Source organism: Somniosus microcephalus, chromosome 7, assembly GCF_052327205.1.
Source record: "Somniosus microcephalus isolate GS21.2 chromosome 7, FLI_Smic_1.0, whole genome shotgun sequence".
In the NCBI taxonomy this organism is placed as follows: domain Eukaryota; kingdom Metazoa; phylum Chordata; class Chondrichthyes; order Squaliformes; family Somniosidae; genus Somniosus; species Somniosus microcephalus.
Genome location: NC_140993.1, coordinates 60070469 through 60096650, shown reverse-complemented (window position 1 = coordinate 60096650; position 26182 = coordinate 60070469). Strand labels below are relative to the sequence as shown.

Sequence of the window (26182 nt, the reverse complement as noted above, 5' to 3'; positions counted from 1 at the left end):
ATGTCGTGCGCACGACTTACGCTGACCGAAAAAACCTTCGGTTTTTAGAGGGTTTCGGTTTTCGGAAGTCCGGATAAAGGGTAGTCTACCTGTACCACGAGAAGAGTAGATGCTTTACAACTTTGACACCAGGATTATAATGGGGTCAAATTTTATTTTTTTAAATAAATGCATTGTATGTTACTGGCAAATAATACTCATTTGTGCATGTGTGTATAAAATATCTAGCTTCTTCCACCTTCTCAAGTGGCTTATATGTAGGAAGTTGCTCTGGTAATAATCTGGAGTGGCAATTAGTTCAGAATTTTTTTAAACTTTTGTTTTAGGTTATTTGTCAAAACTAAACCTAAGAGAAAGAATAGGTACCCATTTTGGATAGAACCCCTTCGCCAGAACAGCCTAAGCACAAATTGAACCCAAGTATAGGTTTGTGACGGTGAAAGGGTTAAGTGTTTGTTTTGGAGAGGGAAGGAGGGCCGATGGGAAAATATCCTGAACTGGAACACCATTAGCGCCAGTTTCATGAGATAGCACTAAAAGATTAACCTGCTCTTTTTATGCAAATAGACTTGCTGTGTATCTCCAGCATTTGTAGTTTTTTCCTTTTAAAGCACAATTACATTTACTGTGTGTGACACTGGGCAGTTATATAGTATATGTTACAAATGTGGAACATGGTGTTTGTATTACAATAGAGTTACATAACACATGATTTAGCAAATATTCACATTGCCTGGTTTGCAAAACCTCGCCAGCTGATTTTGCATGCGTCATTCTAGTCCCACTGTAACTAGCCTCACCGTACACATTAGGCAACTGTCTCAACCATATGGATTGTGCTACCAAAATAGCTCTTAACAATGAAGAAAAGTGGAAGTTACCTTTTCATGCATGTTGTACCCTCTGTGGGGGAATTACCTATATGCATGTACAGCTGCTAGGATCTTTGAATGGCAACTGTAAATTATAATAACTGTACACACATTATTTTTACACTTGATTTTAAGGAGATTTATCTATCTTTATGGAGAGCTGGTTTAGATCATGATGTCAGAGGCCTTTGCAAAATTTACATCACCTCCTAAACCTGTCAAATGTGCATTGCAGCCTAACCAGAAATTTCTCCCCAGTCCATCCCAAAATTGTGTAAGATGGTAGAGCAATGATAGTCAGTCGAAAGTATAACATGAAGGGTTTTCCCCCCCACTGGATGCTTCTACCTTGAGGCTGTCCTATGGTTTGTCCTATTTTGTAGTATAAAGGAAGCCAATATTCTATTATAGCATTCAGGGACAAGACATCAGAGGATGATTGATGAGGGTGTTGCCCGCAGCACTGAAACACTAGACAGGATGAGCTTGATGGACTGAACATGCTTACACATTCTGAGGCATTACTCTCATTTAGATCAAATCTTAAGCACATTCTTGATTTAACTGTATTAAATCATTGTTCTGTATATTGAAGTCACACTATACATGTATAGCACAGCTCTAAGAAATATTTTTATTTTTTGTAAGTGTATATCTACTTGTGATCAGAGTTAAGTGCTAACTTGCACTTTGATCTGAAGCTATTGGTTATTTGTACATGGGCTTGGCAGTATTGCAAATTGAAAGAATGGGGTCATGTTGTACAATTTTTCATATTTCATTTTCTTCTACCTCACCAATCCCTTGTTTTAAAACTATTTATTTCTGTAAAGATCAGTCGCCAGCAGCCTCGGTAGCCCTCTGTTACTTTTTTTAAAATTCATTCTCGGGATATGGACATCACTGGCAAGGCCAGCATTTATTGCCCAACTATAGTTGCCCTTGAGAAGGCGACGGTGGCCCTTCTTATTGAACTGCTGCCGTCCATGTAGTGAAGGTACTCCCACAATGTTGGGTAGGAAGTTCCAGGATTTTGATTATTGCCAATGTTGTGCTGTGTAAATCAAGTCATAAGAATTTTTAGGAACAATAAAAGGCCATTGGACCCAACAAGTCTCCATCGCTATTTAATCAACCTCAACCCCATCTACCACCTTTCCATTAGGTCTGTATTACCCTCTCTCCAGAAACCCACTCATTGCATCTTAATCCCATTTTCAGTACCCTGTACTTCTTTGGTGGGAGGTGGAAGTTGTAATCCACTCCATAACCATTGTTGCCAGTGTTTCTCTTTTCTCATCCAGCAGTCCTTCTTTTGGGGAGGACGGGAACAGATATAATATCTGGCGTATAAGCTGCACACTCATAGAGCAATTTTTCACACTAATCTTTCCCATTGAAGAGGATGGTTTTATACAAAGTTTCGACTTCTAAAACATATGGTACGCAAATACAATGCACTTGTCCCGTTGATGTTTTCAATACAAGGTAAAGTTATTTGAAAATTCCCAGAAGTAGATGCAGGAGAAACCACCAATTGTAGCCAAACTGATTTTTATCATTTTATTAATTTTTCTTATGCAAGAGAGGGTGAAACCAAAAGTAAATGTATAAAAACAAACTGCCAAGTGTCTGATTCATGTTGAGTAATTGTACATCCATTTCTGAATGTCTGTGGGGTAATGTTTACTTGTGTGTAAGAAATTGTGTCCTAAGTGTCTCTCTAATCAATTGGTTTTTTGGTATAAGATGTATTTTTTGGTTTTTCTCCGATGACATTACTTGTGATCCAAGACGGTAGATTTCTATTTCTGTATCATGAGCGCTGCAAATAAATTGAGACATGTTAATACCTGCTTCCATCATTGCTTGCCTATTTTCCACTTTTTGCCTGTGTTAAATTTTCAAGAGTATTGCGTATTTGCCTGAGCCTAATGGGTACGAAGTTGAATATCACTTAGGGTCTGTTTTAATAACTTTTTCCCCCTCTCCTAAAGATGGTGACTCTTGTTGGAATTCAGTTCTATGGGCACAAACAGCTGATTAAGTATCTTATCTAATAGACAATTCATCAAGTGCGAATGGAGACTGTCAGTGAACTATTCGACTGTGGTGGGGAATTATTGGTGCTGACGCTGATCCGAGGAAAAGAGTCCCGCTGTAGATTATGCATAATGAAATCGTAAACCAGTTTATAATAGGTTGCACACTGTAACTGTCCCTTAAAGTCATTGGTTAACTGCACCTCCCAGAGTTCTTTGCGGGAAATACAATCGCCCCGCCCACTCATGAGAAATACTGAATCCGATTGGTGGTTAAGTGCAAGCAGCCAGAGTCCGCCGCTTGCGACTGGCTAAAGGCGGTGTCAATCATGCTGGGCGGCACCGCAACTGGTTACGTTATGACGTTTGGCGTTGTCGGCTGGGCTCAGCGTAAGAAGCAGCCGTGGGTGTCGTCATGAGCAGCGAGCACCATGGAGGAGCGGGCAGCGTTGGAGAGGCAGATTCAGCTGCTTACCGGTGAGTGTCAGCGAGCACAGCCTCCAGGCCTGGAGCCGGGGAATGAGCGAGCTCAGCCTTGGTGATGGTTATAACCGGGGCCCAGGTACCCCTCGCGATACTGTGTATTGTATGTAAACAGGTACACTCACTGGCTAATGAGTGTCGCCTTCACAGGCTCTAATCCTGGGTATGGAATTAACCATTGTAAAGAGGTTAATATAGTAAAACGCAATGTTAATATGTATCCGGTGTCAACCGCGGCTCGGTGGTAGCGCTCTCGCCTCTGAGTCAAAAGGTTGTAGGTTCAAGCTCCAGAGATTTGAGCACGTAATCTAGGCTGACACTGTCGGGGGTGCCATCTTTCGGACCAAAAAAAAGAAAGATTTGCATTTAGATAGTGCCTTTCACGACTGCTGGACGTTTCAAAGTGCTTTACAGCCAGTGAAGTACTTTTTGAAGTGGAGTCACTGTTGTAATGTGGGAAACACGGTAGCCGATTTGCATACAGCAAGCTCCCACAAACAGCAATGTGAAAATGCCCAGATAATCTGTTTTTGTTATGTTGGTTGAAGGAGAAATATTGGCCAGGACACAGGGGATAACTCCCCTGCTCTTCTTCGAAATAGTGCCATGGGATCTTTTACATCCACCTGAGAGAGCGACACTCATTAGCCAGTGGTTTAACATCTCATCCGAAAGATGGCACCTCCGACAGTGCAGCACTCCCTCAGCACTGCACTGGAGTGTCAGCCTAGCATTATGTGCTCAAGTCCCTGGAGTGGGACTTGAACCCACAACCTTCTGACTCAGAGGCAAGTGTGCTGTCAACTGAACCACAGTTGACACTGGATGAAATGTTAAACTGAGGCTCTGTCTGCCCTCTTAGGTGAACGTAAAAGATCCCATGGCACTATTCGAGGAAGAGTATGGGAGTTTTTCCTGTCAATACTTATATCTTAACCAACATCACTAAAAACTTATCTGGTCATTTATTGCTGTTTGTGAGACATTACTGTGTGCCAGTTGGCTGCTGTGTTTACTAAATTACAACAGTGACTACACTTCAAAAGTACTTCATTGTGTAATGAACGGGTTAATCAGAGTTTCTTGAAGTCTGCTAGTATGGTACTGCTATTAATCTTTTGCTTGTTGTGTGAGTCTCTGTTAGAATAAATTGTAAGACAGGCTTGCTTAATTTTAGATAAATGTATATTTAGTATAAAATACAGTGAAAAGCAATGGTCAGCTTTGACAGTAAACCTAATTAAAAGATATTCCAGGCAGAGACAGTCATGGAGCATTAGTTGATAAATACTGCAGCGAACAGAAAAGCTATCTTGAATTCAAGCCTTGAAGATAAACATCTGCCTGAGAAAGACAATAGATCTGGAAAGTTAGGGAGTGTAGCAAGTAAGTGTAGAGGATATGGCTGAGGTACTAAATGAGTACATTGCATCTGTCTTCACCAAGGAAGAGGATGCTGCCATAGACATAGTAAAGGAGGAGGTAGTGGAGATACTTGATAGGATAAAATTGAGAGAGGAGGTATTAGAAAGGCTGGCTGTACTTAAAGTAGATAAATCACCAGGAGCGGAAGGGATGCATCCTATGATGCTGAGGGAATTGAGGGAGGAAATTGCGGAAGTACTGGCTATAATATTCCAATCCTCTTTGGATATGGGGATGGTGCCAGAGGACTGGAGAATTGCAAATGTTGCACCATTGTTCAAAAAAGGGTGCAAGGATAAACCCAACAACTACAGGCCAATCAGTTTGACCTCTGTAGTGGGGAAACTTTTAGAAACAGTAATCGGGGACAAAATTAACAGTCACTTGGACAAGTGTGGATTAATTTAAGGAAAGCCAGCACGGATTTGTTAAAGGCAAATCGTGTTTAACTAACTTGATTGAGTTCTTTGAGGTAACAGAGAGGGTCGATGAAGGTAATGCAGTTGACGTAGTGTATGTGGGTTTCCAAAAGGCGTTCGACAAAGTGCCACATAATAGGCTTGCCAGCAAATTTGAAGCCCATGGAATAATATAGACAGTGGCAGCATGGATACGGAATTGGCTAAGTGACAGGAAACAGAGTAGCGATGAACGGTTGTTTTTCGGACTGGAGGAAGGTACACAGTGGTGTTCCCCAGGGGTCGGTTCTAGGACCACTGCTTTTCTTGATATATATTAATGACTTGGACGTGGGTGTACAGGGCACAATTTAAAAATTTGCAGATGACACAAAACTTGGAAGTATAGTGAACAGTGAGGAGGAGAGTGATGGACTTCAGGAAGACATAGACAGGCTGGTGAAATGGGCGGACACGTGGCAGATTAAATTTAACGCAGAATAGTGTGAAGTGATATATTTTGGTAGAATGAATGAGGAGAGGACATATAAACTAAATGGTACAATCCTGAAGGGGGTGCACGAACAGAGAGACCTGGGGGTATATGTGCACAAATCATTGAAGGTGGCAGGGCAGGTTGAGAAAGCAGTTAAAAAGGCTTGCGGGATCCTGGGCTTCATAAATAGAAGTACAGAGTATAAAATTGTGGAAATTATGATTAACCTGTATTTAAAAAACTGGTTCGGCCCCAACTGGAGTGTTGTGTCCAATTCTGGGCACCACACTTTAGGAAGGATGTGAAGGCCTTAGAGAGGGTGCAGAAAAAATTTACGAGAATGATTCCAGGAATGAGGGACTTCAGTTACGTTGATAGACTGGAGAAGCTGGGGTTGAGAGGAGATTTGATAGAGGTGCTCAAAATCATGAGGGGTCTGGACAGTGTAGATAGAGAGAAACTGTGCCCATTGGCAGTAGGGTGGAGAACCAGAGGACACAGAATTAAGGTGATTGGCAAAGAGCCAAAGGCGACATGAGAAAAAACTTTTTTACGCAGCAAGTGGTTAAGATCTGGTATGCACTGCCTGAAAGGGTGGTGGAGGCAGATTCAATCACGGCTTTCAAAAGGGAGTTGGATAAGTATCTGAAGGAAAAACATTTGCAGGGCTACGGGGAAAGGGCGGGAGAGTGGGACTAGCTGAGGTGCTCTTGCAGAGAGCCAGCACAGGCTCGACGGGCTGAATGGCCGCCTTCCGTGCTGTAACCATTCTATGATTCTATAAGGGAGTTATGGATCTGTGTGCTGAAAGGATAGGACAATCAAATCAGTATTTGAATGATTATGTAATATAACTATGAAACATGCAAAATGTCATGTAGCAGGGTTGAGGCAAAGGTGCAACACGTGGGTCTAAGAACAGATACTTTAGAATTCGATTAAGGTCTGATCAACCTAGATAAAACCTGAGTTTGCAAGTGTAACGTGTTTGGATTCTCTGGCTAACTAGCAAGATTTTGCTGTAAGTGCTGCTGTTAAGTACATGTTTCATTATTGTTAATAATATGGTATGCTTAATGGGCCAGAAATTCCAGAACGGGGCTTGCAGCGCGTGCAAGCCCCGTATTTGCACTTACCCCGCGCTCCTGCCGATCAGCTTCTGGGACGCCTGAACTTGGAGAAATAGAAAGCACATTCCCGGGCAGCGTATGACATCACGCCGCCCAGGAGTGCAGCCAGCGCGGACCCAGGAGCGTGCAGTGTAAGTGAGACACGCCCCTTGAGGTCTCAGTTTCACTGGACACGCCCCCAATGTTTCTGTCAAGCTGCTTTGCTTTTTTACATGCAAAGCAGCAGTTTAAATAGGTTTTTGGAAGTTTTTTGAAGATTTTGGTAACTTTTATAAACTTTTTAAAATGTTTACATTATTTTGAGTAATCTGAAGTAGTTTTAAAGAGAATTAAAGCAATTTAAAGACTTTTAAAAGCCCTAAAAGAATTTTTTAAATTCCATTTATTTATTTAGCAATGTCGTCGTCATACGTGTCTTCACACTGTTCCCTTTGGGGAACTGTATGAAGTGGTGGAAGGATTTATGGCCGTGATTAACGCTCATTCCGTGACCGTAACCATCTTTGAACCAGCCATTAGGGCGGTTAGTCCTATGGCGGGAGGGTTTTACGGGCTCCCACAAGCTATACAAGGAGGGGGGGCCACCCACACCCACGGACGCAAATATCCCACTGGATGTCAACCCAGAATTTAGAGCCGGAGCTCCGACTCCACTTGCCGGGACTGTCTGGAGCGGGGTTCGAAACCCTACCCTGGTCTGGCCCAGCGGCGGGGATCCTACCGCTATGACAAACGCCCAATCCGATTAGCAACGTGAAATGGCAGCATAGGGCTCCAGTCACGGGGAGGGAAAAGGCGCAGGAAACGTATGGGTGTCACCTTTTGTGCGGAGTGGGCCTTTTGCGTAGCAGTAAGCATCCCCACCGCTGGGCCAGAAGGAGTAGGGTTTTGAACCCCACTCCAGACAGTCCCGGCAAGTGGAGTCGGAGCTCCAACTTTAAATTCTGGGTGGACATCCAGCGGGATACTTGCGTCCGTGGGTGTTGGTGGCCCCCCCCCCCCTCAGATGGGTTGTGGGAGCCCGTAAAACCCTCCCGCCATAGGACTAACCACCCTAATGGCTGGTTCAAAGATGGTTACGGTCACGGAATGAGCGTTAATCACGGCCATAAATCCTTCCACCACTTCATACAGTTCCCCAAAGGGAACAGTGTGAGGATACGTGCGATGATGACCTCTTGCACAATGCACCTCCTTGGACCCTCAGTCGCAGATGCGAGGGGGCAAGTCGTGCAAGTGTTAAATTTTTTATTTTATTGACATGTAAAATGTTGGCCCAATAATTCCCTTCCAAATGCGCTAGTACGGTCGGGGTACTTACGCATCTGGCCGGATGAAATGCCGGTTTTCAGCATGCACAGTGCATGTGGGGAAAACCGGCATTTCCTGTCCTCTGAACGAAGGGGTTCAGAGGCAGAACGCGTGCGACTGCACAGGCAGCGCGTGCGCAGTATAATTCGCCGCTTTCATTAATGCTTTCAGTGAGGTCCAGTCATTACAACTTACACATGAAAAAAGCATGGGTACAGTTGCTACAGAGGCTGCGGAGGAAGATATTTCTTATCGTGGAGCTTCTGAAAGTATGTATGTCTGTATATATTCCTTTGCGTGTTATGTATATATTCCTTTACTTATGTGTATGAATGTATTATTTAATTATGACTTTCAGGGAAAGTAACTTATTGGAAAATCATAATTAAAAACATACATTCATAGTAAAGGAATATAAAGCATACATACATATACGTAAAGGAATATATGTGGACATACATACATAACTCATTCTCACATTCCATTCACACAGCCACAATTGCTCCTTCTACCTACCGTACTGAAAACCCTTTAAAAAAAAAAAAAATTTTAACTTTAAAACTTACTTAAAATTTCTTAAAATAACTTCCCTCCCTTTCCCAAACAAAAATATTGCATTTCAAAAGCTCCACGATAAAATATATCTTCCTCCGCAGCCAATGAACCACTTTACACTTGCTTTTTTTCAGTGTAACTTCTAAGGACTTAACCTCACGGATTTCATGAATGAAATCCACGAAGTTCACTGCGCAAGCGCTGCCTGTGCAGTCGCACGCGCTCGAGGTCTGGAAATGCCGGCGTTCCCCGCATGCGCTGTTCATGCTGAACGCCGGCACTTCCAACGGCCAGAAGCGTGAGTAAGCCGACCGCACTCACGCTTCTGGCCTGGAATTTCTGGCCCATTAAATCTGTGACAATGCTGTGAACCCTATTATTTTGTGAAGTAACATAAGTAAGAATACCTCGCCCCTAACAATTGGCTGTAAAAGCCTTGGAGAGGGTGCAGAGGAGATTTACTAGAATGGTACCAGGGATGGGGGACTTCAGTTATGTGGAGAGACTAGAGAAGCTGGGATTGTTCTCCTTGGAACAGATTAGGTTAAAGGGAGATTTATTAGAAGCGTTCAAAATTATGAAGAGTTTTGATAGAGTAAACTGTTCTCACTGGCAGGAAGGTTGATAATCCGAGGACACAGATTTAAGATAATTGGCAAAACAATCAGAAGTGAGTTAATCTGAAATGCACTATTTGAAAGGGTGATGGAAGCAGATTCAGTAGTAACTTTCAAAAGGGAATTGGATAAATACTTCAAAGGATAGATTTGCAGGGCTCTGGGAAACAAGAAGGGAAGTGGGACTAATTGGTTAGCTCTTTCAAAGAGCCAGTACAGGCACGATGGGCCCAAAGGCTGCCTTCTGTGCTGTAAGATTTTATGAAGTACTTTTGAAGTATAGTCACTGTTGTAATGTAGGCAAACAGCAGCCAATTAATGCAGCGCCATGTCTCACAATAACAATGAAATAAATGACGTTTTATTAGCTTAAAGGCGCTATATAAATAATAAGTAGTTGTTATGGATGCTCAATTTTTGGTGGTATTGGTTGAGAGATAAATGTTGGCCAGAACTCCCCTGTTCTTCTTCGAAAAGTGTCTTGGGATTTTTACGTCCACCTGAGAGGGCAGGCGGAACCTCGGTTTACTGTCTTATCTGAAAAATGGCATTTTCAACATTGTGTTGCTCTCTCGGTATTGAATTGGAGTGTCAGCTTAGATTATGCACACAGGTTTCTGGAGTGGGCCTTGAACCCACAACCTTCTGTCTCGGGCGAGAGTGCCACCACTAAGCCAAACTGTTGAGTGCCTCCTGTCTCAGACGGTCCCTGTCAGCTTGGCTCATTTTGCAGCACTCTCATCCCTGAGCCACAAGGTGACGAGTCTAAGCCCTACTTCAGGATGAGCAAACAATTTAGGCTGCTACTGCTTGGAAAAAAGGAACTTTATTATATTTATATAGCGCCTCAGGATGTCTCGAAGCACAGTCAATGAATTACTTTTGAAGTATAGTCACTGTTGTAATGTTGGAAAACTTTTGTCTGCTTGAAACCCCTAACTTGGTGACTCGGAGATGGGAATGCCATGAATGAGCTATTTGAATGAGTGCAATTAATTCTCTCCGATCGAGTCATTCATCTCATTTGCTGTTTGGGACTTTGTGCAATATGGCTGCTGTGTTTGCTTACACAACAGTCCCTGCACTTCCATGGATTATAGGTGCAGTGTGTTGAGACATATGAGAAACGTGATGAGGCCCATATAATTGCAATCTCTCTATAACTGTCCTCTTCCCTAATAAAAATATTGGCGCAGTCATTTCAAGGGAGGACTCGTAAAAATCAACATTTCATTGTGCAGTACACACGTCTGCTGCATATATGACAAATAAAAAATTGAATTTAAACTAATTTTTTCCTTGTTTTTCTCCAACCCCACAGCTCTTATAACTAAACACAAGAATGTCCATGGAGATGTACCTGCAGCTACAGAGCCTTGCAATCCACACAGGCAAGGACAGTGGACTAGTAGCAACCCTAAATTCACACCCAACTGCCAACAAAAAGCGCCAGTGCATCACGGGTCAGAAGCTAGCAGCTCATGGCGGACAAAGTACTCACTGGTCAATAAGAAGCCCGTTAACACTAGTGGTGATGCACCTGCTAATGTTTCTCAAGGTGAGATAACACCTGCTAGTATACATGAGTCGAACAGTGTTGGCAAATGTGTGCCAGGAGGAGGCATGTCATACAGAACCGTTCAGGCAACTCCAAAAGCGCAGTCTTTGTTGGCCCTGAATTCTGAGCTTGCAGTGAAAAACAATAAGCTGTTGGCACTGAAGGAGAAGCTGGACAAAGTGAAGATGGCCAGAAGGATGGACGGAATCGGTGCCACAACGTCTATCTCTGCAGAAGGGCCTACCTTGAAAAGTGTGAGGAAGCAGGAAGAGGAAAGACGGGCAATTAATGTGGAAAAGCAAATGCCCGCTGAAGTAGTGGGAAAAACTCAGTCAAGCCTTTCTCCTAGCTGTCGCAGTATGACAGTGCGTGGATCGGTTCAAATCCAACACGTTGAGTCAAGTGAAGGTGCCAGCGCAGATCCCGAGGCATCAATGCGCAAGCTTCAGAAAGCCTCCGTAAAGGGTAAAATTCACTGCGTTGCTGGTGAGACCGCATGGGAAGCAGCTAAATTCCGGCAGGTTGTTGAGTTAAGTGTTGGTTCCTGCGGAATTCCTGAGACATCAACAGGCAAGTCACAGAAAGCATCCGTAATGCATAAAATTGCCAAGTTGGACAAGCACGCCAAGGATTGTGTAACATCGGGAAAATTTCAGAATGCTTCGAATTCTCTAGACCAAGTGACATGTGGTTCCTCGCCAATGAAAAGATCCAAATATACATGGCAGAAAGTACCAGATGTCGGTGTGGTTTCTAGATCATGCGGATGCCAGAATGAGACTTTGAAGACAGTCACAGAACCAGTTTCAGTCAGCACTTCCCAGGTTCAAACACTGCATGCGGTCGGAGGCTCTTTGAAATCAAAAGCCCCATTGCCACTTAAAGCACTTAAGAAACAAAGGACTAGCACTCCTGTTTGCAGCAGAGTGTGCAAGGGCAGGAAGGCAAAGTACGTTTGGGTTTCGCACACCGCCAAACCAAGCCAACCCGTGAGGTCCGGTGAGCTGAGTCGGAAGTCTGTCTCGCCAAAGTTGGTTAAAAGTGCCACGAAATGTGTTGCTATGGGAGCCGATGGTACAGGCCTGGAGTCCAGATCTGCAGGAAAACACAAAAAGGTCGGGTGCTGTCACAAGAGAGGAGCCTCGTCGAATAAGTACTGCTGGAAAGCAGCGGAGACAGTTTCCCCTTCGAAGTCACTGTACCAGTGGAAGTCCCAGGACTGCTACGAGACAGGACCTTCAGGCCATCGGATGCGACCTGTAGCAGTGAAAAGGGCCGACTGTGCCACTGACGTCTCTAAGAAGACGTTGAGTGGGCCTGGATATTCTCATTACAAAGTGAAGAACAGAACTAAAATTATCAGGAGAAATGGAGGTTTGAGGTAAGTCTTTGCATTGGACCTTACTGCTGCGATTTTAAAAAAAGTATTATAATGTGAAGCATCTTGGAACATTTTAATACGATAAAGGCGGTATATGAATGCAAGTTGTTGCTTTTATTGTTCTGAATAACCAGATGGTTATGTGCAGGATAATAGGTAAGAGGGAGTTTTTGGATAGAAATAATGGGAGAAAGGGGCATTTTTATAAGAAAAAAATCATTTAAAAGGCTTAGATGAGATTATTTTAGACAATAATTACTCCCACTCAGCTATTATTATATAATAATTACAGAGCAGTGCTATTTAAAATAACATCTGACCTTGTTTCTTGTTTCTGGAAGCTTTTGTTTTCTTCAGGATATGCTGGTGAGGGTACTCCACAAACAATGGCATGCTTGATTAAATTTATAATAAACTTTATCTGAAGGAGTTAAGTCTACTCCTCTTAATTCAAAGCTGCTTAATTCAAATTATCTGATTTCAATTTTTTTTAGCATTAAATTCCCACTTTGCAATGTTATTTAAGTTGCTCAATTCAAATGATTAGATATTTTTTTTAATGGGTGGGGGGGGGAAACAGTTTTGATGTGTCAGTTGTTCTGTGAATTTGTAATCTTAACTTTATCTGGGGGCACGGTGGCATAGTGGTTAGCACTGTTGCCTCACAGCGCCAGGGACCCGGGTTCAAATCTGGCCTCGGGCGACTGTCTGTGTGGAGTTTGCACATTCTCCCTGTGTCTGCGTGGGTTTCCTCTGGGTGCTCCGGTTTCCTCTCTCAGTCCAAAGATGTGCGGGTTAGGTTGATTTGGCTATGATAAATTGACCCTTAGTGTTAGGGGATTAAATACGTGGGGTTACGGGGATAGGGTGGGATATGTGTCGGTGCAGGCTCGATGGGCCGAAATGGCCTCTATCTGCACTGTGGGGATTCTGTTCTGTGATTACTGAGGAAAAAGCCCTGTTCTTCGTGTTAGGAATGCGCGTACATCCTGTGTGAACGTTGCACTTCTATGTGCCGCACTCTGCCTTAGCACAAGCTAATTATAATCGTGTTAACTTCTTTTGGGCAAATCTCTTGATTGTCATTTGTAATGTACAGGAAGAACTCTTCAGAAAGCCAGAGACATTGGCCTGGAATTTGTGGTCTGCGGCAATGCACAGGCATTCGCTGCTGGCCCCAAAGAAAGCTGAACAGAGATCTCACGATCTCTGGCGAGAAGTTTGCCTTTTTCAACGCATAAGTAAGATCAGTGCAATATAATGGGGAATCCCTAACGCAATCTGCTGTGACGTCAACAAGCTGTCTAAGCAGCCAATCACATTGCAGAATTCTCACAGAAAGAGGAACATAAGAACATAAGGAGCAGGAGTAGGCCATTCGGCCCCTCGAGCCTGCTCCGCCATTCAATAAGATCATGGCTGATCTTCTGCCTCAACTCCACTTTCCTGCACTATCCCCATATCCCTTGATTTCCTTAATATTCAAAAATCTATCGATCTCTGTCTTGAATCCACAGCCCTCTGGGATAGAGAATTCCAAAGATTCACCACCCTCTGAGTGAAGAAATTTCTCCTCATCTCAGCCCTAAATGGCTGACCCCTTATTCTGAGACTGTGACCCCTGGTTCTAGACTCCCCAGCCAGGGGAAACATCTACCCTGTCGAGCTCTGTAATAATTTTGTATGTTTCAATGAGATCACCCCTCATTCTTCTAAACAAGATAAAAGCAGGAAGTGAGAACCTGCTTTTATCTTGACTACATCCGGGAGTTGAGGTCAGTTTCAAAGAGGTAAAAACGGCGAATGCTGTTAGTTCACCATTACCCACCGCAAATTCCGGGCCATAATGCCTGCAGCCCTTTAATTAACCTTCCAACAAACAATTCCAAGGTTTTGATTTCCAACCTGAACAATACTTAATGAATGCGCTTCCCCCAGTGTTTGTTTAGTATCAGTTAAATTAAAATTTAGTGTCAATTGTTCGCTTACGGTCATTTAGTGATTATTACTATACTAGTAATCCAATGGCCTGGACTGCTAATCCAGAGAACATGAGTTCAATTCCAACATGGCAGTTTGAGAATTTGAATTAAATATTTAAAAATCTGCTACTGGACATAGCAGTGGAGCCTCAGACTTTTTAGTTGCAGAAACGAGAGGCTAAACCAGAAGATAGTTCCTCTCCAGCAGACCTGGCAGTGAAATGTCAGGGACCTCAACTGTACAGCTGTGAGTTCAAACCCAGATTTAATTGATGTAAGAAGTCACACGACACCAGGTTATAGTCCAACAGTTTTATTTGAAATCACAAGCTTTCGGAGCGCTGCTCCTTCGTCAGGTGAAGTGGAGAGATGCCTATAGACACAGTTTATATAGTCAGAGAATAATGCCAGATGATTACAGGTAATCTTTCTAACTGCCATTTATCACACCTCGGCAGAGAGATAATCACAGCAATCAAAGGTGTGAATGGTGCCCAAACCGGTCAGTCTCCACACCACAGATTTAATTGAGATTCACACATCCTTCTGCCAATGTTCCCTTTAATTTTTTTGGGGTGCGCGACCTATTCAAAATACGCATGTGCGTTTTTTCCTATTTAATAGTCGGTGAGCTGGCTACGCCAGGAGCTGCAGAGTGCTGGGCAGCTGCTCAGCTTAAAGGGAACATTGCTTTCCGCTCATTCTTTTTGTTTTGGTTCTTGCCAGACCATTAACTGATGCAGCACTGCTGCTGTGAAGCATCAGAGTTCTCCATTTCACACACATGTGCACACGTCCTGATTTTAGAAATAAAAGTCCTCTAAAAGGCTACGAAACAGCAATACAGACACACAGTAAGTCTTTCTTTTCTGAGGGGCGTACATCAGTTTAAGCTTATGAAGTATCTACAGTTTTAAGACAAATGGTCACCAATTGGCGGTGCTGCATTTGTGCTTGTTTTACGCTGATTTTTACATTCTGGCGCAGCCAAATGAGCTCCACAGGAAGTTATGGAGTGAGTTCCCGTCTGCAACATCGGAGCAGACACTGGCATAAATTTCGGTGCACTTACGGTGAAATTACAATCCAGGAAATTCGGGTTGCCACAGCAAGTGCTTGTCGGGAGTGAATCATCCTAATTGTCTAATGTCTAAAGAGCAGGGAGGTTATGATGGAGCTGTACAAAATGCTAGTTAGGCCACAGCTGGAATACTGTGTGCAGTTCTGGTCGCCACACTATAGGAAGGATGTGATTGCATTGGAGAGGGTGCAGAGGAGATTCACCAGGATGTTACCTGGGCTGGAGCGCTTCAGCTATGAAGAGAGACTGGACAGGCTAGGGTTGTTTTCCTTAGAGCAGAGAAGGCTGAGGGGGGGCCCTGATTGAGGTGTACAAAATTATGAGGAGCATAGATAGGGTAGATAGAAAGGAACTTTCCCCCTTAGTAGAGGAGTCAATAACCAGGGGGCTTGGTTTCAAGGTAAGGGGCAGGAGGTTTAGAGGGGATTTGAGGAAAAACTTTTTCACCCAGAGGGTGGTTGGAATCTGGAACTCACTGCCTGAAAGGGTGGTAGAGGCAGGAACCCTCACAACATTCAAGAAGCATTTAGATGAGCACTTGAAATGCCATAGCATACAAGGCTACGGACCAAGTGCTGGAAAATGGGATTAGAATAGACAGGGCTTGATGGCCGGCGTGGACACGATGGGCCGAAGGGCCTCTTTCTGTGCTGTATAAATCTATGACTCTATTCACTAACAGCCAACTTAACAAAAACCATCTGCTGTTTAAAAGAAAAAAATCCATTCACTAAAAGTCAACCAGTGAATGATCAGTCAAGTACCCATCCCACCTTACGGATAGCTCATACCCCCTCTTTCCACCCCCCGCCCCCCCCCCCCCCACATCTGTAGCCTGGGATTTACGTACTGCTCCATCCTCAGAGCTGTGTTTCCTTCCTTCCCTGGACAAGCCTACTTGGATTTTCCATGTGAACGCGGTCAGTGATAGTCAGTGCCTGTTTTGTGCGCAGGATGTTAGTGCTCCTCAGTGTAAGGTTTGTTCGTGTCAAAATCAATGTCCTCCCTCCTTAGAACCAAAGAAGCTTGCAGCACAAAAGGCAGCCATTCGACCCATTGCGCCTCTGCTGCCTGTTTGCGAGAGCAATTCAAAACTAATCCTGCTATACCCTCTCTCTCTAGCCCTGTATCTTTTTCTGTTTCAAATTATTATACACCTTTCCTGTGAAGAATGCAATGTTCTCTGCCTGTGACAAAGCATTCCAGACTCTTACAACTCTCCTAGAACTCTCCTTCCTTCTTATTGGCAATGTTCTTCCTCAACGCTACAAAATGCAGTGCTTCCTGCTACCCCAGCCCAATGCTCCTGGTCCCAAGTGCTCTTTCACTCTAGCCCTACCACCACAAATAGTCCCGGGATCCGGACTGCTCATTCTGGCCCAAACCTGGAGCTCCCTACTCTTTCCTAAACCCCATCCCATCTGTCAACTCCCTGCATGTTAATCACAGACTTAATCTGCACCCACTCTCTCCTGCCCTAAGCTGCATCATCAACACCCAGTTTCTCTCTTGCCCACATGTGTTACACCAGAAAGCCTGTCTTCTCGCCTATCCCCTGGCCCAGATCCTGGTACCCAACCAGTGTGAGTGTGCTGGCTCCTTGCTATTTACCATGGGATCTAAAATCATACAGCACAGAAGGAGGTCATTCAGCCCATTGTGCCTGTGCTGGCTCTTTGAAAGAGCGATCCAATTAGTCCAACTCCACTGCTCTTTCCCCATAGCCCTGCAGTATTTTCAAGTATATATCCAATTCCCTTTTGAAAGTTACTATTGAATCTGCTTCCACCATCCTTTCAGGCAGTGCATTCCAGATCATCATAACTCACTGCATAAAAAAAATTCTCCTCATCTCCCCTCTGGTTCTTTTGCCAATTATCTTAAATCTGTGTCCCCTGGTTCCTAACCCTCCTTCCACAAGCACAGTGATACAGACACCAAAATCAGAAGAGAGAGAGAGAGAAAAAACAGAAAGCGGAAGAGTGGGAAAAAAGCAGAGACCATTATATGAAAAGGTAGACAATTCTTTTGGTCCACGAGCAATGCCATGGCGGATCAGCTCCTCATTCTGAGTCAGCACAGCACCAGCTCTATATGTGCGTCACGTCATTTTCAAATAATGAAATGCATGTTCTTAACACCAGCCAAGCACTTCCAGGATATCCTGTTCTTAAGAATGATATGTCATCTAGTATATTAATAATTAGAGGCATGGCATATGGTAATTGTAGCAAGCTTGGGAGGAACAGGCGAGTTTGGACCTATGGTTCCCAAAGCTTTTCACCACAGCAATGTTCCCTTTAAGTTGTATGGCCACACAGCTCTCTGGACTTTCCTTGCAGCCGGCTTTTCAATGAGAAAAACTGCACACGTACGGTATTTTGAATGGGGCTGCGCACCCAAAAAAATATTAACTAGAACATTGCACCACAGGGCTTTTTCTCGTCTCATGTCTATGTCTGGTGTAGACTAATTGATAGAGATTAATTGCTATGATTAGTCAACAGTTGCATTATCATTGTATCATGTGACTGCCAGGATGGTAGGTGGTGAACTAGATGGACTGTGGTCTTTTTGGTCTAGTAATTCCTATGTCTCTGTCACTTTTGAAAGCTCCGGATTGCCTCCACATCAACTAACTCAACAAGCAAAAAAGAGTCCAGTGACAACCAAATAAAGACTTCACACAGCATTCAGAAACAAGCCACCTCGATCACACAATACTGGACTGCAAGGAGGGAGGGGGACAAATAGGCCTTATGTCACAGCCTGTAGGTTAAATCATGATTCTCCGCAACACTAACCCTTTATTTAAAAAAAAAACAAAGCTATATCACTAAAACTTCCTTTGGTGACAGAAAATACTGCATTATCTGCCTTGAAGGACGGGACTTCTCTCTCTCTCTCTCTCTTTCTCTCCCCTCCCCCCTCCAGCCGCCAGCAGATAATAGGAATTGGTGGAAAAATCAAGAATTTCGAAACCTATGGTACAGCAATATCCCACCAATGGAATTAAGAGAAACATTTTTGTAATTTTATTCACTGAGAAAAGGAGATGAAATAAAATAACAAAACAAGCACAGCAGCCTGTAAAATGAGGCGACATCTCACTCAAGGTGTTGTCCTAGGAAAATCTCCTGGATAATGAGGAAAGCAGATAAGGGCAGTGCAGTTAATGTTGCCTTTGATAAAGTACTGTACCACATATTAGACTTGTTAGCAAAATTGAAGCCTGTAGGATTGAAGGGGCATTGGTTGCATGGATACAAAATTGGCTGAGGGATAGAAATCAGAGTTGAGGTGAATGGTGGTTTTTCAGACTGGAGTGAGGTATACAGTAATATTCCCCAAGGTTCAATACTAGGACCACTTCTGTTTTTGATATACATTAATGACTTGGGGTGGGGTGTGTGCGGGCACAATTTCCAAATTTGCTGATAAAACAAAACTTGGAAGTGAGGAAGATAGTAATAGACTTCAAGAATACATAGGCTGGTGGAATGGGCGGACACATGGCAGATGAAATTCAACGCAGAGAAGTGTGAGGTGATGTATTTTGGTTGGAAGAATGAAGCTAGACCATACACACTAAATGTTATAATTTTAAAGAGTGTGCAAGAACAGAGACCTGGGGGTGCATGTGCACAAATCTTTGAAGGTGGCAGAACAGGTGAACAAATCTGTTATAAAGCATATGGAATCCTGGGCTTTATAAATAGAGGGGTAGAGTATAAAAGCCAGCAAGTGATGCTAAACCTATATAAAACACTAATTCAGCCCCAGCTGGAGTCCAATTCTGGGCACCACACTTTTTAGGAAGGACATAAAAGGCTTTGGAGAGGGTACAGAAGAGATTTACTAGATGGTTCCAGGGATTACAGTTGCGTGAATAGACTGGAGAAACTGGTTGTTCTCCTTGGATCAGAGAAGGCCAAGAGGAGATTTGATAGAGGTGTTTAAAATCATGAAGGGTTTAGATCGAGTAAATAAAGAGAAACTGTTTCCAATGACTGAAGGATCAATAACGAGAGGGCACATAATTAAAGTGATTAGCAAAAGACCCACAGGCGACATGAGGAAAAACTTTTATATGCGGCGAGGGGTTAGGATTTGGAATGCACTGCCTGATAGGGTGGTGGATACAGATTCAATAGTAGCCTTCAAAAGGTATTTGGATAAATACTTGAAGGAGAAAAAAATTTGCAGGGATATGGGGAAAGAGCGGGGGAGTGGAACTGGATTGTTCTTCGCAAAAGGTGGCTCAGACTCGATGGGCCGAATGGCTTCTATGATAATTGTGGTTACACTAATTTTCTTTCCAAGTATTTTTATGTGGATGGGGAGAGCTGGTCTGGAACAGTTTTGGGGCGGTCAGTATGAGGGCACTGAATTAACACCGCACCAAAAGACAGGCCGACACTCCCTGGGTTAATGCATTCTCTATTTCCCCTGCCCCCAACCTTGCTGATGACTGAGCTCCTTCACGTGTCCAGTAGGTCCTCGCAGGCAGTTAACCCAACGAGGGCATCAGCAAAAATATTTCAAACAAATTCAGCCAGGAAGATGGAATTTATATTTTAAAAAAAAGAAAATTTTGCAAGAGATCAGATCATAACATTTCTCCTTCTAAATCTTTCCATTTAAATCAGCTACTACTGAGTTTGAAAAGTCAGAATTTGCTTTAAATAGGTAAGAATTCTTCTGAAGTGGTTGGTATCCACTCCTCTGTTCCCCTTCTTCCCACCGTCACCCCCTCCCCACACATACACTCACTCTCAAAAGTAAATCTGATATTTTACAGGGATCTCTAGTACAGTATAGTAATGCTGCATTACCAGGTTATTACCACTAGAGGTTAACAATGAGTTAGTTCTTGAAGCACCAACAGTTCCTCTGATACTGTGTGTGTGTGTGTGTGTGTGTCCTTTCTTCCCCCTATGCCCCAACGCAGCATCTGTTCTCTTAAATAGTTCCACATTTGTTGTCTCCCCTATCTCGCGCAGAAGTTCATTCCAGGTGTACATCACTTCCTGATCTCAGACCTAAGTTTGCTTTGTCATAATCTGAATGTAGGTGCTCTAACCCTTTTTAAATTGAGGTCATATTTTTCTTTTGATGCCACTTGCATACATACCTCTAAAAATTTCTTTTGAAAGCTGAAGTACCCAGGATTCTCCAGTCTGTTCTAAGTTCATATAACAGCACAGGAGGCCATTCGGCCCATCATTCATGTGCTAGTTCTTTGAAAGAGCAGTCATGCTTAGTCCCACATCCCTGCTTTTTGACCGTAACCCTGTAAGTTCCTTATCCTCCAGTACTTGTCCAACTCCCCTTTTAAAATTATTTATGGAATCAGCTTCCACCACCTTTTCAGTTAGAGAGTTCCAGATCATGGCAACTGTGTGGAAAAAAAAATCTCACCTCCCCTCTAGATCTTTTGCCAATAATTTTAAATCTATGACCTCTGATTATTGACCCACTCGCCAGAGGGAATAGCCTTTCTTGATCTATTCTATTCTATCAAAACCCCTCCTGTTCTGCTGATTCTAGGTATTAATCTTGTGGCTCTACTGCCTCAGCCTTGAATGTTTCCCTCACGTTCAGTGACCCACCTGGAATATGGTGAGCATTCATTTCTTCAACTTGTACTGTACTGGTTTGGCTATATAAAAAAAGAGAGACTTGCATTTATGTAGCACCTTTTCACATATTCAGGACAGCCAATAAAATATTGTTGAGTGGAGTCATTGTTGTTATGTAGGGAAACACAGCTGCAAAATTGCACACAGCAAGGTCCCACAAATGGAAAGTTGATCTGTTTTTACTGGTGTTTGAGGGATGACTGTTGGCCAAGACACTGGGGAACTTCCTGCTCTTCGAATAAGCGCACACGGCCTCAGTTTAACGTCTCTGCAAAACGCAGACCTTCCTGGCATTGCAGCACTCCCTCAGCACAGCATTGAATGGTCATCCTGGATTATGTGCTCAAGTCCTAGAGTGGGACTTGAACCCATGTCCTTCTGACTCGGAGGTGAGGATGCTACCTTTAAGCCAAGTTGACATTTAAAGCTCCTGCTATTGTTCAGTATTTTGTTTGCTTTGTCAATTGCTGCTTTGCAGTGATTTGACATATTAAGAGCAGTCTCCTAAGAGCCTTTGCCTGTCTCACCTTTGGTGATTTTGACACTTCATAGCCAAGTGTTGTCCAATAGAAATCACTGACTAATCGCAGATGTGGCTACAACAACATTGTTTTAGCCGCATGCCCTAATTTTAGTACAAAACTCCTGACAGGTAAATGTACTTCACGTGTATATTTACTGAACAAACATCTACCAAGTGTGAGGTGATGCATTTTGGCAGAAGGAACAGGGAGAGGCAATATACACTTAATGGCACAGTTTTAAAGAGTGTGCAGGGACAGAGGTACCTGGGAGTTAATGTGCATAGGTCCCTGAAGGTGGCAGGACATATTGAGAGAGTGGTTAGCAAAGCACATGGGATCTTGGGCTTCATAAATAGAGGTATTGAGTACAAAAGTAGAGAAGTTATCCTGAACCTTTATAAAGCGCTGGTTAGGCCACAACTGGAGTATTGCATCCAGTTCTGGTCACCACACTTTAGGAAGGATGTGAAGGTCCTTGAGAGGGTGCAGAGGAGATTTACCAGAGTGGTTCCAGGGATGGGGGTTCTTGGCTACAAGGACAGGTTGGAGAAGCTGGATTTGTTTTCATTAGAGCAAAGGAGGTTGAGGGGTGTTTGATAGAGGCGTACAAGATTATGACGGGTTTGGATAGGCTAGACGGGGAAAGGCTGTTCCCACTAGTAGATGGTACAGGGACTAGGGGACACAGCTTTAAGGTTTTGGGCAAGAGATACAGGGGGAATGTGAGGAAAAACTTTTTTACGCAGCGAGTGGTGAAGACCTGGAATTCGCTGCCGACGGAAGTGGTGGAAGCGGAGACACTCAAATGTTTTCAAGGGGAGACTGGATAGGCACTTGAGGGAAATAACCTTGCAGGGATAGAGCGGGGGAATGGGACTGACTGGATTGCTCTACAGAGAGTCGGCGCGGACTCGATGGGCCGAATGGCGGCCTCCTGTGCCGTTATGACTCTATGATTCAAGCACTCACAAGAAAGAGCACTCACACACACTGCTTTTTATTTTACCAACAGACAGACAAAAAGTTTAAAGTACACCTGCATAAACCGTGCAAATATTGAGATCGCATGCCCAAGGATGGTGTCTATTACTCAAATTTGTTTACTAATCAAATAGTGGTTAATGTATTAGAGAAGCTGAGCACAGCTGGAGGCAGAAGAAATTGTGGCGATGGAAGTAAGTGGTCTTGGTGATAGAAAGGATGTGGGGTTTACAGCTCAGCTGAAGGTCAAACAGAATGGTAAGATTGCAAATGGCCTGGTTCATCCTGGAGGAAGGTTTTGGAGTCATCAATGATGCAGCAGAGATGAAAGTATTTTAACGGCTTGCATTTACATACCGCCTTTAACATAGTAAGACGTCCCAAGGCGCTCCACAGGAGCATGATCAGATAAAAATTGACTCCGAACCAAAGAAGGAGATAATCGGATGGGTGACTAAAAGCTTTGTCAAAGAACTTTAAAGATGGTTAAAGGAGCATCTTAAAGGAGGAGAGAGCACGGAGAGGTTTAGTGAGGGAATTCCTGAGCTTGAGGCCTAGACGGCTGAAGGCGCAGTCGCCAATGGTGGGGCGAAGGGAGCAGGGGATGCACGAGAGGGCCAACATGGAGGAACACCGAGTTCTTGGAAGGGTGTAGGAGGTTACGGAGATAGGAACTTGAAAATAAGGACAGAATGTGTCATTTTAAAATGAGGCCTGAATTTGTCTGCACGCCCTGGTCCCCCACCTTCTAATCTCATTTCATCTAAAGACTTTACTTGACTCCCTGTGTGCATTGCCATTGGAGATCAGATAGTATCTTAAACCAGACAATGCTGGCAATGTACAGTCAGCATCTGAATGACCCTTAAGCGATCATCTTCTGGATGCTGACTGACTTGCTGTCTGTCCCTAATATTCAGATTTTAAGCATTTGTGTATGTTTTTTTATTTTGACCTCTGCTTAGTGAGATTACCTTTGTCTCTGGCTGTACTGTTGTACCTCCAGATTTATGCTGAATTGTAGGCAGCTCATGTCTTCTAGGAAATGGGCGAGACTGCGGAAAGGTCTTGCATTGGGAGAGGGTAGGTTTTCAGTCCGGGCTGGATTGGAACCTTGTACCCAGAGGTGAAGGAATGGTGTCTAACGGACTACGCTGCACGCCATCTCTTCAGAGCATTTACGGTTCTGCCATTTCTTTTTGCAAGCTCACTGACTGAGAGGAGGACCAGCCTTAGTGGACTGCCGATGGTAAAAAGCCGGTACTTGCTCATCAAGAAGAGCCCTGCGCACGGGAAATCCTCCCCGACTCTGAAAAGGACGCCCGGGAAAGGACTCGTGCAAATCAGCAAACACAGACTGCAGCGGTTGCCAGCATCAGGACTGCACAGCAATACGAAGCAAGGTAGGGAACTGCTACCTGATTTGAAGGGTCTCTCCGATAGGTTGGCTGTAATTTTTATATATATATGTCAACGTGGGTCCATGGAATGGCACTGTGGTGAATTGCACAAGTGCCATTAATATAAAAAAAAATGTTGCTCATCAATTCGGTTGTGATATGAACCTGGAGTATTTCTTGGCAGTGATATTTCCTCGAAGTGTGCATCATTTTGGAAAGTTCTCTGTATACCTTTTGTTATTAATTGATGGGGAAAAAGGAAAAATCCGTCCAGCAATTCAATGCAAGATGAAATGAGGTGCATCCGTATTGGACAGACTGCAGATGTATCGTGCTGAATGAGAGCTTTATACTGATGAGTGGCTGCAGTTCCCATGTGCAGTTTGAGAGTAACCATTCAGTGGTTTACAGTGATGATTTTTGTTTAAAAAGGACTGAATCCTATCTGTAACTTAAAGGCAGTTTGATGATGTAACTCACTGGACCCCAGTCACAATTATTAATTAATCTAAGTTTGGGGTAGCAGGAGGCCGCGATAGGCTCTGACATCTGTGGGCTAGGGAAGAGGATCATAAGAAGAAATAGGCACAGAAGTAGGCCATTCGGCCCCTCGAGCCTGCTCCGCCATTCAATAAGATCATGGCAACTCTTCTACCCCAACGCCACTTTCCTGCACTATCCCCATAACCCTTGATTCCCTTAATATCCAAAAATCTATCGATCTCTGTTTTTGAATATAGTCAACGACTGAGCCTCCACCACCCTCTGAATGAAGAAATTTCTCCTTATCTCAGTCCTAAATGGCCGACCCCTTATTCTGAGACTGTGACCCCTGGTTCCAGACTCTCCAGCCAGGGGAAACATCCTCCCTGCATCTACACTGTCAAGCCCTGTAAGAATTTTGTATGTTTCAATGAGATTACCTCTCATTCTTCTAGACTCCAGAGAATATAGGCCGAGTCTATTCAATCTTTCATCATAGGACAATTCCCCCCCCCCCCCCCCCCCCCCATCCCAGGAACCAGTCTGGTGAACCTTTGTTGCACTCCCTCTATAGCAAGTATATCCTTCCTTAGGTAAGGAGACCAAAACTGTACACAATACTCCAGGTATGGTCTCACCAGGGCCCTATATAATTGCAGTAAGACATCTTTACTCTTATACTCAAATCCTCTTGTAATAAAGGCCAACATACCATTTGCTTTCTTAATTGCTTGCTGTACCTGCATGTTAACTCTCAGTGATTCGTGTACAAGGACACCCAGGTCCCTCTGAATACCAACATTTCCCAATCTCTCACCATTTAAAGTATATTCTGCTTTTCTATTTTTCCTACCAAAGTGAATAACTTCACATTTCTCCACATTATATTCCATTTGCCATGTTCTTGCCCACTCACTTAGCCTGTCTATATCCCCATGAAGCTTCTTTGCATCCTCCTCACAACTTACATTCCCACCCAGCTTTGTATCCTCAGCAAACTTGGATATATTACATTTGGTCCCCTCATCCAAATCATTGATATAGATTGTGAATAGCTGAGGTCCAAGCACTGATCCTTGCGGTACCCCACTAGTTACAGTCTGCCAACCCGAAAATGACCCATTTGTTCCTACTCTCTGTTTTCTGTCCGTTAATCAATCCTCAATCCATGCTAGTATATTACCCCATGAGCCCTAATTTTGTTTAATAACCTCTTTTGTGTGGCACCTTATTGAATGCCTTCTGAAAATTCAAATACACCACATCTACTGGTTCCCCCTTATCTATTCTGCTAGTTACAACCTCAAAAAACGCTAACAGATTCGTCAAACATGATTTCCCTTTCATAAATCCGTGTTGACTTTGCCCAATCCTATTATTTTCTAAGTGCCCTGTTACCACATCCTTAATAATAGATTCTAGCATTTTCCTTGCTACTGATGTCAGACTAACTGGTCTGTAGTTCCACCTTCCAATCCACTGGAACCGTTCTAGAATCAATGGAATTTTGAAAGATGACAACCAATGCATCTACTATCTCTATAGTCACCTGTTCCAAAAACCTAGGATGTAGGCCATCAGGTCCAGGGGATTTATTGACTTTCAGTCCCATTAACTTCTCCAGTACTATTTTTTACTAAGTTCTCATTTTCGCTCGACCCTTGGTTGTCCACTATTTCCGGGAAGTTTTTTGCGTCTTCTGTGAAGACAGACACACAGTATTTGTTTAATTTCTCTGCCATTTCCTTATTCCCCATTATAATTTCTCCTGTCTCCGCCTGTAAGGGACCCACATTTACTTCTGCTAATCTTTTCCTTTTT

At 43.5% G+C, this 26182-nt stretch overlaps 1 protein-coding gene across 3 annotated transcripts in view; it reads left to right on the top strand.

Moving 5' to 3' along the window:
• Positions 1-3239: 3239 nt before the first annotated feature.
• The window catches only part of zc3h3 (zinc finger CCCH-type containing 3), a 311770-nt gene continuing 288827 nt past the window's right edge, over positions 3240-26182 (top strand). Inside the window, exons 1-3 of one of the 3 annotated variants that reach the window (XM_085992501.1) lie at positions 3240-3391; positions 10651-12268; positions 23685-23881. In XM_085992501.1, coding sequence (XP_085848627.1) covers positions 3346-3391; positions 10651-12268; positions 23685-23881 — 1861 coding nt within the window. In that variant the 5' untranslated portion in view covers positions 3240-3345. The remainder of the gene's footprint in view (positions 3392-10650; positions 12269-23684; positions 23882-26182) is intronic. The other 2 variants (XM_085992500.1, XM_085992499.1) reach the window with 2 other exon arrangements.